This window comes from Solea solea, chromosome 20 (genome assembly GCF_958295425.1).
Source record: "Solea solea chromosome 20, fSolSol10.1, whole genome shotgun sequence".
Lineage (NCBI taxonomy): Eukaryota > Metazoa > Chordata > Actinopteri > Pleuronectiformes > Soleidae > Solea > Solea solea.
The window spans coordinates 1,587,753-1,599,486 of NC_081153.1; the positions used below are offsets into that span (position 1 = coordinate 1,587,753).

Below are 11,734 nucleotides of genomic sequence, written 5' to 3' on the forward strand. Positions count from 1 at the left end.
AATAGAGATAAATGTTCCAGGATCAAACTAAGGATGGGAATCGAGCTGATATCGTACAGATAAAAAAGCAGAAGCCGATACAATCCAAAAATCCTATATGTCACAATAATTCTAGCTGAGTCATGTTTGGGCTGTTTGTTACACAGCTGGAGAATTGTCTCTTTGAAATGACTCGGCACAAATGTGTTCATACCTTCATAAATGACTGTAACACACTAATATCAGTATCAGTAGATACTAGAGTTTGTCATATCGGGATCAGTATCGGTCACAACCACAAACAAAGTGGAATCAACATCATCATCATCACAACAGGAAGAACAAACACCTGCACCTGTGTGTGTGTGTAAGCAGGTGAGAGGTGTTAGTGGGTGTGGCCAACCTGCAAGAGCAGATGGACAAAAGAGAGTGAGAGAGAGAGAACAAAGTGAGCTGGTGGTGAAAAGAAAACAGACACAGATTCTACTGTCAGCAGGACAGACAGACAGACAGACAGACAGACAGAGAGTGTGTTTAGTGTGTGTGTGTTTATGAAAATCACTGTGAGAAAACATGGAAAACATGAAAACGGAGCAGTCGGACGTGACTTTGGTTTTTGGTAAAGTCGCACGTTTGCCTGGATTGCGGCAGGAACGACGCGTGTTCTGGAGACGAGGCTGACCCCTGACCTCTAACCCTAACCGCTCGTCCAGGTGAGACGTTAAATAAAAAATAATTATAAAATTTAAGTGTGAAACTGTGGGGTAAAATTCACAATATCACAATATTTCATGTTAGACATTAAACAATGTTTTATGTGACATTGTAAAAACATTTAATGTGTCTGTGTGTGTTTAGTTTACACGTGTGTGTCTGTTCCCACTGTGTCTGTCTGTTCTATGTGTGTGTGTGTGTCTATTATCTGTATGTGTTTACACAAGTGTGTGTGTGTGTGTCTGTTCCCACTCTGTATGTGTGTCTGTCTGTTCTCTGTGTGTGTGTATTTCTAAAAACTGTGTGTCTGTGTGTTTTTAACAACTGTGTGTGTCTCTTGTTGTGTTGATGCGGCAGAGCTGCAGGTTCATGTGGGTGTGAAAACACAATGCAGTTAAACTGGTTCAGTGACATACACACCATGTCTAAGTGTGTGTGTGTGTGTGCTATCTCTTTAGCACCTGTCATAAACACTGACCTTGTCAAGACCAGAAGACCTCATGGAGACCAAAACCTGGTCCTAATGAGGCAGAACATCACTTGTGAGGAACTGGTTAAGGTTAGGGTTAGTGATAATGCTTTGTTTGTACTGTACACAAGAATGCTTACTTCATACCACAGGGTGTGTGTGCGTGCGTGTGTGTGCGTGTGTGTGAGTGTGTGTCACACACTCTTAAATGAGATGTTTCCATTGTCTAAAGAGCGGCGGATGATGTTGCGTTATTACAACATGAAACATGAAGGCGTCGTACGTTTGTCATAAGCTTCTTCGCCGGCAACACGACGAGAACGCCGTCACGTTAACCTGAGTTTTGTCAGAACTCTAAAAATCCAAGGAGAGAAACAAGGTAGGATGATATGATTGTGATTATATTTGATGTCTGTCAGAAACAGGACCGGGTTCTGTCCTCAGAACCTCCTGTAGTTACATTATCCTCTCTAAACCAGTCATTGTTCATTTTGCCTTTCGCTCTGCTGACAGCTACACTAACACCTCCTATGGGTGTATACGTGTAAATATTTAATCATTACTAAGCTCTAATTAGTTTTAATTGCTAGTAAAAGTAAAGGTGTCACTTTTCCATTACAATTGTTTCCTCTTCTCCATCAGTGACAGAACTTTAGTCAAATATAAAAGTGCAGATTAAAGCAAACATGGATCTAATAGTAGAGGTGTGATAAAGTGTGTGTGTGTGTGTGTGCTGAGCAGAGGTAATACTGATCTCCTCCTCCCGCTCATAGTAACACTGATCTTCTCTGCAGAATGTCATCCAACTCCACAGAGGAGGACGATCCGTGTGCACCCGACGACAACCTCTGTAGTAAGGACACCACTCTGGATCCCTAATCCTCGTCTCCTACCCTTTCACTCTTCCTCATCCCTCCCTGAGAGTGTTTCACACGCTCCATATTCCTTCTGGTTTTCATCTGCAAACGTTCTACACTTTACATATTTCTATTTTGGACCAAACAAGTTCATTTATTTAACAAAATAATTGTATCTTAATCTCTGTCTTCAATTATCTCTTATTATCTTAAAAATCATGATTCTCTTTCTTTGCCAAACCTGTCAGTATCAGTAATATAAAACTTTTAAAAGTTGATTTATTCTTGTTTTTTCCCTAAAATAAGTAATGCAGTGAACTTCTATACAGTATTTACAATAAAAATATTGACTGTAACTGGCTGATGAATAAATAATAATCAAGCAATGCTGGTTATTCAAAAAGTGACAAATATTGGCCTGATTATTGGCCCAGGGTTCAAGGGTTTATCGGTCTGTCTGCAGCTGCATGGAACTCTATATTGATCTATGATTTAAGTACAGATACTGGACTTTATCACTTACAAGTGTTTTTGTGCTTTGAATAATATGACATGGTCAAGCTCGTTCAGCCGTCTAAGATTTAAGTTACATAATAACAAAATGACCATTCATATTTACATTCAGTCAGAAAACGACAGATGTGACGGAGAAAGAAGGGAGTGCTAGTTCTGTGTGTGTTTCATGGAAATGACAGAAAAATGATTGATGCTGTGTCACCACACCTGAACACGTGACACAACCAGGGCCTTCTCAGTCTTTACACTGCATTGTCATCATGTTAGACAAGGGTGTGTGTGTGTGTGTGTGTCTGCCCCAAGAATTGTGTTAAAAGTCAGAGAGGGCTTAAAGGGATAGTTCCTATCATAATATGTTAGGTTGTTGTTGTTTTTTTTACATCATTCTATATGAATATACATATACATATATTGAGTGCATTCAGTTATTCGTCTATAATCAGATTATTTCAGTGGGCACAACCAAATTATTCTGGGGAATGTATTCAGATTACTTCAGATGATGTATTCAGATTACCTTGCAGGAAGAAAACAGATTACTGAGGGGGTTCAAATCAGATTAGTTTGGTGATTACTATGTCTGTTCATGAAATCTGACTAATTCAGGGGTCTTAATTGGATTGTGTGATGTATATGTAATGAATTTTAGTGTGCACAATCAGATTATTCAAAGGAATTTATTCACACTGCAGTTGGTGTAATCAGAATATTGTTGGTGTATGTATTTAGATTACCCTGCAGGATGAAAACAGATTACTGAGAGAGTTTAAATCAGATTGATTCAGCAGGTGCAATTTTTGTTCAATTAATCAGATTATGCGAGTTTGTGAAATCAAATGAATTTTGGATTATTTCAGTTGGTCAGAATCAGATTATTCTAGTGAATGAAAACAGTATTTGAGTTAAACTGGAAGTGTAATGTTTCAGTGTTTTCATAAAAACATGACTCAGCAGTAAATGAATGGACCTCAGTCGAAAGCGTGACAACAGACAATGATGTCATCAGTCAGTCACGCTGGGATTAAACTGATGACTGTGTCGTAATCTCCAAACTCAGAGTCAAGCAGCTGAATTTATTAGGGCAGTAAAGTCCCGGTCGACTGGTCCATTTATGAGTCCATAGTTCTGGTTCCACACGACTTTTTACCGTGTTCATTTCGTACAGTCTGTGGTTCATTTGATTTCATCTGGAGGAATGTACCAAGTGCTAATAGGGGTGTTTTCAGAGCACCCCTGTCACAGACGTCAGCATTTGTGGCATTTTACATTTTACAAAAACAGATGGCAAGAAAAAAGTCGAATGCAAAGTTTTCCAGCAACAGTTTTCATATCACAGCTCGACTAAAAACATGGCATGTCATATGAAAATGCTAAGCTAACTTGTCTGTGCTATGTTGCTCCGTCTGTTTTGAGTATATGAGCATATCAGAATTGGCATATTTCAATGTTTTAGTCTAATAATCGTTGATTGGTTTTATTACTGCAGGCGCACTCGCCCACAACAACAACAACAACAACAACAGCAGCAGTTTGTTTGTGTGTGAGCCGTGAGTGTGTGTGTGTGAGGACATGCACACACACACACACACACACACACACTGAACACAGGAGCTCAGTTTCACGGCTCCTGTGTTCAGTGTGTGTGTGTGTGTGTGTGTGTGTGTGTGTGTGAGGACATCTAAATATTCCTGTGTTCTTGTGCTGATGTCACTCGTTGACATAGAATACTTCAGATCTTGCACGTGATGCAAAACACTTTGATTTTCAGGGCTTCAGTCGACCAAGAATTTCTTTGGTTGATTACAGCCCTAGAATTTATACTGACACAAAGTTCAAAGGTCAGAAATGTGTCCCCCTCGACAGTGACAGGCTGTGAAACTCTAACACTCACTCTCTCTCTCTCTCTCTCTCTCTGTGTGTTGCAGTAACAAGGACACACCTGCAGGCGGTGATCATCGTCCCCACGCTGCTCCTCTTCTTCACGCTCGTCACTTTACTCTTCGTGTTTCTGCGACAGTACTGTCCTGAACGCAGACCCTCACACATCACAGCCCCTCAGAACAACCACCATCACCATAGCAACCCCCACCATCATCATCATCGTCGTCAGCAGCATCATCATCGTGTGTCATCGCACAGACACACGCAGAGACCCCACCTACAGGGCATCGACGGTAAAACAGCACAAACATTCTGACTTGATTTTCCTGATTATTAGAGGAATTATGATGATGGCTTGAGTCTAGAGCTGAAACAATTCATCGTTTAATCGATTATTAATCAATTACTAAATCAATCGACGTCTGTTTTGATAATCGATTAATCGGTTTGAATTAAAAATAAGATTTCCGATTGTTTAAGCTTCTTAAATGTGAGTATCTTCCTTATTTCTTTGCTCTGGATAACAAAGAAATCATTAAAAATGAATCATTTTGGTTTGTGGACAAAACAAGACATTTGAGAACATCATCATTTCCAGGTTTGACGAACACCGATCAACATTTTTTAAGGTTTTCTGATATTTTTCTTATTTCTTATTTCTAATTCATCGATTATGAAAATAATCGTTAGTTGCAGGTCTACTTGGGTCGAGTGATGATAATTAAATATGATAGTATAGTATTGTGACTTAGATGTCGTGATATATAGACATTTCAGATATCAGCAGAAATATCGATACAGTTCATCCCTAAGTCGGTTCTCAGCGATGCATTTATGTTATTTCACGTTTTTTAATCCAGTGATTGTGAACAGTATTGGATCAACGCCGTTTTCTGTAAATTAAACATTTAAACTGTTTTATCACACTCTCGTCTAATATTTATCCCAACAGCGCCCCCTGGGCTGAACCCGCTGGAACATGAAGTGCTGCCCTTGTCGGTTCAGCCAGTGCAGCAGAACGTGAAGCCGAACGTGAGCGCACCACCGCAGGTGACCACAGAGAGGCACCATGGAGCCTTCAGCCAGCTCACTGCTCTGCCTATGTCCGTCTACATCAAAGCTAATGATGCGGTCACGCTCTACAGAGGACGCATGGACAACAGGGACGTGGTCCTGAGAGTCCTCAAAGGTAAACATGCACCGACAACTTCATTAAAACCAGTTTCTGTGATGTGAATACTTCCTGGTTTCTTTGGTCCATAAAACTAAGAAATCATTAAAACTGATGAATTTTGTTTGTGGAGACATTTGAGAACATCATCATTTCCAGGTTTGACAAACATTGATCAACTTTTTTTGACATTTTATGGACAAAACAAGTGATCGATTCATCGTGAAAATAGATTATTTACGAAACAAATTGTTAGTTGCAGCTTTATTGTCATTCCCTTCTTTAGAGTGAATACTTTAGACTGGAAGATTTTTTTTAACAAATGTTCTGTGTAAAAGAAAAACTATTATAAACCAAAAATGTACAGTTAAATATTTAGCAATCATTAAAATAACAATAAATGTGTACTTGTATCGCATCTTTCAGGGGTTTCAAGGCTGTTACAGAGTTACCGGAAAGAAAAAATATAATAATAGATATTGGAAGTAGATATTATAAATATAATAGTAGTAGTAGACATAATCAAAGCATTTTTAACTGTTTAAGAATATTTTATAGATTAAAAAGAACTTCAATGATCCAGAAGAGGAAAAAAAAACCGACCCTGTGACCTCTGAGCTTGACCTTTGACACCAACGACCACTACATCCTTGAGTCTCAAAGGATTCCCTTAAGATATCCTAAAAATATTGTGCTCAAAATAAGTTTGAACGGACGGGCAAGGACCTAAAAACGAGGGACCGACACAAATATGCCTACCTTTTCTTTCCCATGCAGAAACGGCAAACAGCGGTGAGAGGCAGCACTTCCTGAACTTTGCCTCCTTCGTCTCTGCTCTGGGGACACACCCCTTCCTGCCCGCGCTGCTGGGCGTGGTCTCAGTGCAGCCGCCTCTGATGATAGTGATGGAGGAGCTGCGTCACAGAGACCTGCTGGGCTTCCTGTGGAGATGTAGACAGGTGCAGGTTCATCTGGTACCAAACTTTGAAATACTCTGGACATAAGAGGAATTACAGCTTTGTGCCTTTGTGGGACAGTGTTGGACAATGTTGGGCAGTGTTGGACAGTGTTGGACAGTGTGGGGCAGTGTGGGGCAGTGTTGGACAGTGTGGGGCAGTGTTGGGCAGTGTTGGGCAGTGTTGGACAGTGTTGGACAGTGTGGGGCAGTGTTGGACAGTGTTGGACAGTGTTGGACAGTGTATCATACGACTGAAGGGACGTAGTGTCCATACTTGGTCTCATTAAACGCTTGTTTTACATCTTTCTTCTTCCGTGTTACTACAGGACAACAGAGGTTCAGAGTCGTCATGTGACATGACAGAGAAGAGGATCTTCATCATGGCCGGACAAGTGGCCTCTGCTCTGGTCAGTTTCTTCCTTAAATATCAGTTTTTTCTGTATCTTTATATTCACATTTCTCACTCATCAGGTCAAAGTGATGAGCGCGAGACACATGATAACCACTTATCAAAAGACTTTAATCTACATCAGCTTAAGTCTACATAAGAATCTATTCTCCAAATGATCTCACTGTTGGACAAACTTTTCCAACAGTGAACAAGAAAAACTCTCACAGCTGCTCACTGCTCCCTGAGGTCCATCTGAACTAGACATTCATAGTTTACAGAAAAATCACACACAACTCCTGTGTGTGTGTGATGATTTGCTCTATGAGGTTTGGTGTGGGAGAGTGAGTGGTTTACAAAGTGACACAAACTTCCCGTTTTCTTGTTAGAAAAGTCTGTTTTAAGGTGAGATAAGGAAGCAAACATACTTTTAAAGACATTGGCAAAGATTTCATTTGGTGAGCCTTTTATTAAGTAGTTAAAATCTGCATCCATTTCAGTTTCAGGACCTCATATGAACACACATAAACTGCCCTCATCTTCCTCTTCATCACACTGTAGGATTACCTGCACAGTAAAGGCTACGTTCATGGCAACGTCGGGGCTAGCAGCGTCCTGGTTGGTGGAGACCTGACGGTGAAGCTGTGGGGTCTGGGCTCCGTATACCGGAGGACAGCGCGGGCCGGTTCACTGGGGGAGGTGGACGTCATGGAGATGAGGAAGTGGCAGGCGCCGGAAGTCTTGGCGAGAAGAGCCATGAGCAAGAGCAGCGACGTGTGAGTGTCCAGATCCATAGATGATCTTTTGAGTGTTGACAAGAACATCCACTATAGTTATTTTGTTGATTCAGTAAGGACATTAAATGTTTAACGTGAGACCAAACTCTTAACGACACATCTCTGTTTTCTTTTCTTTTTTTTACCAGGTGGTCCTTTGGAGTCCTCCTCTATGAAATGGTCTCACTGGGTGAGTGTTCTGTAACTTCAGTTACTTAAAGAGGAACTAAACCCTAAACTACTTTGTTCAGGTTCAAACTCGTGTATAAGGTTATCTAGTAATATTATTGACTGATCCAGGTCCAACTCTTGGTAGTTTTGTGTAAAGTCTTTGAATGACGTATTTTGTGTTAAATGTGTGTATGTACTGCCTTCTCTGGATAAACACCTCCCATTACATATGAATGTTCCTATTAGCTGGTTCTTCCCATGTTGTCATCACCAAACGTCCTCCTCTAGCCACGCCCCCACAGACACAGCGGTGGAGGGCGGGGGGCGGGGCTCGGAGTGGATAGAGTCACTCATATTTCTGGCAGATATCGCAGCAGAGCTGTATAAATTCAGCACGAGCGGGAGAGGAAGTAGGAAAATAAAACATCCGGTTTACTTTTCAGAATAAAAGATCCCGTGATGACACCACATCGTCAGCGTGCTCCTGTTTAATCGCTCTGTAGAATCACTGCTCTGTTTGTTGTGTTTACAACATTTAAAGTGGATTTCTTTGCCAGAAGAACCACAAAAAAACCTTGTCTCTGACTCCAGCTGTGCAGCTGTGGAAGCGGGCAGATGTGAGACGGCAGAAGTGAAGTGGAACTTGGCTGACCTGAGCGCGTCCATTCTGCCCAGCAACAGTGTATACTATTTTCTGATTGGCTGATAGGTCGCTAATTCAAGACAGCTGTATGAGTGAACTACGCAGAGCAATCTGCCTTCACATCAGCTATTCATATATTATTCATTTATTTGCGGCGACTTTTATCACTTATCAGTGTGGGAAATGTCATGTGTGAGTGTGTGAGTGTGGAAACTTATTGAAATGTGTGTCTCCCACTAAATGCAGCTCTAAGCTGCCACTGGAAATACCACAGCAAGCTGCCGACATTTGCACTTGCTGTCAGTTGATCGTCACGCCCCCTGTGGTGCTCACCCCCCTGTTACCAATAACTCCCTGCCTACTTATTGGGTATATAGATTTTCAAAATCAGGCATTGGGCGGAGTCAGCTTCAGAACAGGGGTTTAGTTCCTCTTTAACAAATGACAGAATCATGCTGGACAACATTTAAGTGTTGAAATGATCACTATCATTACCAGGCGACCCACCGTTTGCTGAGCTGATGGCGGCTGAACTTCTGCAACATCTGCAAAGAGGGAAGCATCTCAGACGACCGCCGACATGCTCCAACACCCTGTAAGAAGACCAAACTAAAGTACTCAATGATTGATCAAGAAAATAATCGATATAGATTTATAAAGCACCGTTAAATAGCTGAATAGATTTATCGATTATGAAAGTAATTGTTAGTTGCAGCCCTAGACTTAATTAATCCCACACTGGGGACATTTGGGGTTACAGTATCAAAAGTTTGAGAGGTAGACAAGTGACAAACACCAGATTAAGATATAGAAATAAAACAAAAACATATGCAAACGTTTCAGGTTATACCCAGGATACTTCAATAAATGTAAATATATATAATACAAAACTTATCATCATGAGTAGACCGTCACATTAGCAGCTCTATGTTCTGAATGAATTTGGAATCAAAAATGATTTGGGAATTGGAAAAAAATGTTTTTATCAAATCGTGAATTGGATCGTGAGATTCACACGTCTAATCTTATACACGACATACAACTTTTAACTTAAGATTTAAACAGAATTTTAAAAAAATGTTTTTATCAAATCGTGAATTGGATTGTGAGATTCACACGTCTAATCTAATACACGACATACAACTTTTAATTTAAGATTTAAACAATTTTAAAAAAAATGTTTGATTAGTAACAGTCAATGTATGCTGTAGTAAATAACAGCAATGAATAATATAGCGAGTGTGAATATATGGTTATAATACCAACAATAACCACACTAAATTCAGAACATTAACATACGGAAGCTGAAAAATCACAGAAACTGCTTTTAATTCCCAAACCGATGAATCGTTTAACAAAACAGTTGACGGTTAACTTGGTAATCGATCAGTAGTTGTGTTGACACCACAGCCAAACTCAACAGTCAATAACTGGTGATTTTTACAGACCAGCTCCGCATGTAAACAAGTTTATTTAACGAGTTAAAAACCTTAAATATATGTATGACTCACCAAAATCCTTCAATGTGTGTATTTTTTTTAAAGTAAGCGACATGTTATAACCAAAAAAAAAACCCGGGACTTTCCTTGTTTATGTAGTTTTCATTCCGGTTTCACACTGAGACAAAATGGCGGCGCCTTCAAGCTAACCTGTCTTGAGTGCAACAACCTGCCTGACATGGCGGTTTGATAACGCTTATTCCACCACTTTCAACGACATTTCATGTCGTAATAACCTTTATAAATACGTGTAGGTGATATATATTAACATTTCAGTGGGTGTGGCACGTGTTTTAACCGTGTTTTTACCGGGTACGTTGTGGACAGGTACAGCATCATCCGTTCTTGCTGCCACTGGAATCCCCAGCAGCGCGTCACCATGGCGGACCTGACGAGGAAGCTCGAGACGGGAGAGAAATCAGCCTATGGGAGGACAGTTCTCATCGTGTCCGAGCCAATCAACATCGAGAGATACCTGAGAGAGGCGGGATATGGGGAGGCCTTCAACTATGCTGTGCTCTGATTGGCTGAGAGGGTCATCAACGTTGGCTGGCGGTTTTTTTATATACATACAGGAAGTGCAACAGGGAGAAGTCAGAAGACAAATGGACGTTTTTAAACGTTTTTAATTGAACTCTACTTTTGTTTTGCACTTGGCTTTTTATTGTTGGAAACTCACGGAAGAGTATTAGGGTCACATTAAAAAAATGAAAGAAAGAAAAATATAAAACAGCATGAATTCTCAAAATAAAGTCGGAATTCGTTTTTGAGATTAAAGTCAGAGAAAAAAAAAATGTTTTCTGAGAAAAAACATTTCTCGGAATTCCCAGATAAAAGTCAGAAAGTCCAAATGAATTCTGACTTCAATCTAAGAATTCTGACTTTTTTATCAGAATTCTTAAAGTCAGAAAAATGTCAAAATTCTGAGATAAAAGTAAGAAAGTCAGAATTTAATCTTGAATTCTGACTTTTTTTTAATCAGAATTCATGTTTTGTTTTTTTTATTTATGGCCCTCATACTCTTCTGTAGAAAATGAACTCACTTAGATTTAATATATATATATATATATGTGTAAATATAAATATATATGAACTGCAAATGTGTATTTTTCTGTAAACTATGATTGTGGAAATTTTAAAAGAGCAGTATAACGTTTCTTTGCACTTTTAACCTGCAAAAAAACAGACAATTTATAATAGATAGCTAGTGGTGGACGATAGTTATGTGTAATAAAATACTGAAATAAATCCTGTTAGATGAAGATTAAGTCCACTAAAGACAATTAGCACTTACATGATAAATCCACATATGTATGGTTTGGTCCAATCCCAGGGTAAATGACCTCACGTTAAAGAAGGTGGAAACCTGTCGTAACTCGTCTGTTCGGGTTGAAACTTAAATTTTGGGTTCACTCACCTTGTCTGTGCTGGCCTGCTCGACGCGGTGCTTTAATAAATAAAACAGGTGAATCTTATAGCTGTGTTTGCTGCATATATAAGTCCTACAAACATGGGGAAAATTAGACAAATATCACAATTATCCTGATGAAAATCATGATATTATTGCACTAAAACACACGTTATTGGTAATACATTAGGATTATGTGTGCAACACAGGTTGGATTCATATTTTTTGGGGACATTTTTAAGTTAAAAGCAAGATGACATATAAATCATGAGTGACTACTGCTGCGTTCCATTTGTTGTCGGAA

General features: G+C 39.7%; 1 protein-coding gene and 1 long non-coding RNA gene across 5 annotated transcripts; one reads left to right on the plus strand and one right to left on the minus strand.

Annotated features, from left to right (window-relative positions):
- Nucleotides 1-602: 602 nt before the first annotated feature.
- Nucleotides 603-11,497, plus strand: LOC131447118 (tyrosine-protein kinase STYK1-like). 4 transcript variants are annotated; one of them, XM_058618602.1, is made up of 11 exons: nucleotides 607-692; nucleotides 1,152-1,252; nucleotides 1,957-2,015; nucleotides 4,461-4,709; nucleotides 5,369-5,605; nucleotides 6,365-6,561; nucleotides 6,872-6,952; nucleotides 7,495-7,709; nucleotides 7,859-7,899; nucleotides 9,022-9,118; nucleotides 10,350-11,497. In XM_058618602.1, the coding sequence occupies exons 3-11, from the start codon at nucleotides 1,958-1,960 to the stop codon at nucleotides 10,543-10,545; spliced, it is 1,371 nt and encodes a 456-aa protein (XP_058474585.1). In that variant the 5' UTR covers nucleotides 607-692; nucleotides 1,152-1,252; nucleotide 1,957; the 3' UTR covers nucleotides 10,546-11,497. The 4 variants fall into 4 exon arrangements, with proteins under 4 accessions (XP_058474582.1, XP_058474586.1, XP_058474585.1 ...); XM_058618600.1 differs by lacking the exon at nucleotides 1,152-1,252 and adding an exon at nucleotides 1,395-1,541 and having other exon boundaries at nucleotides 608-692; XM_058618599.1 differs by lacking the exon at nucleotides 1,152-1,252 and having other exon boundaries at nucleotides 603-692.
- Nucleotides 7,379-10,307, minus strand: LOC131447119 (uncharacterized). The gene is made up of 3 exons (XR_009233996.1): nucleotides 10,035-10,307; nucleotides 9,031-9,116; nucleotides 7,379-7,734 (listed from the first exon to the last, which is right to left on the minus strand). It is a non-coding gene; the product is annotated as an uncharacterized LOC131447119 (long non-coding RNA).
- Nucleotides 11,498-11,734: the final 237 nt, after the last annotated feature.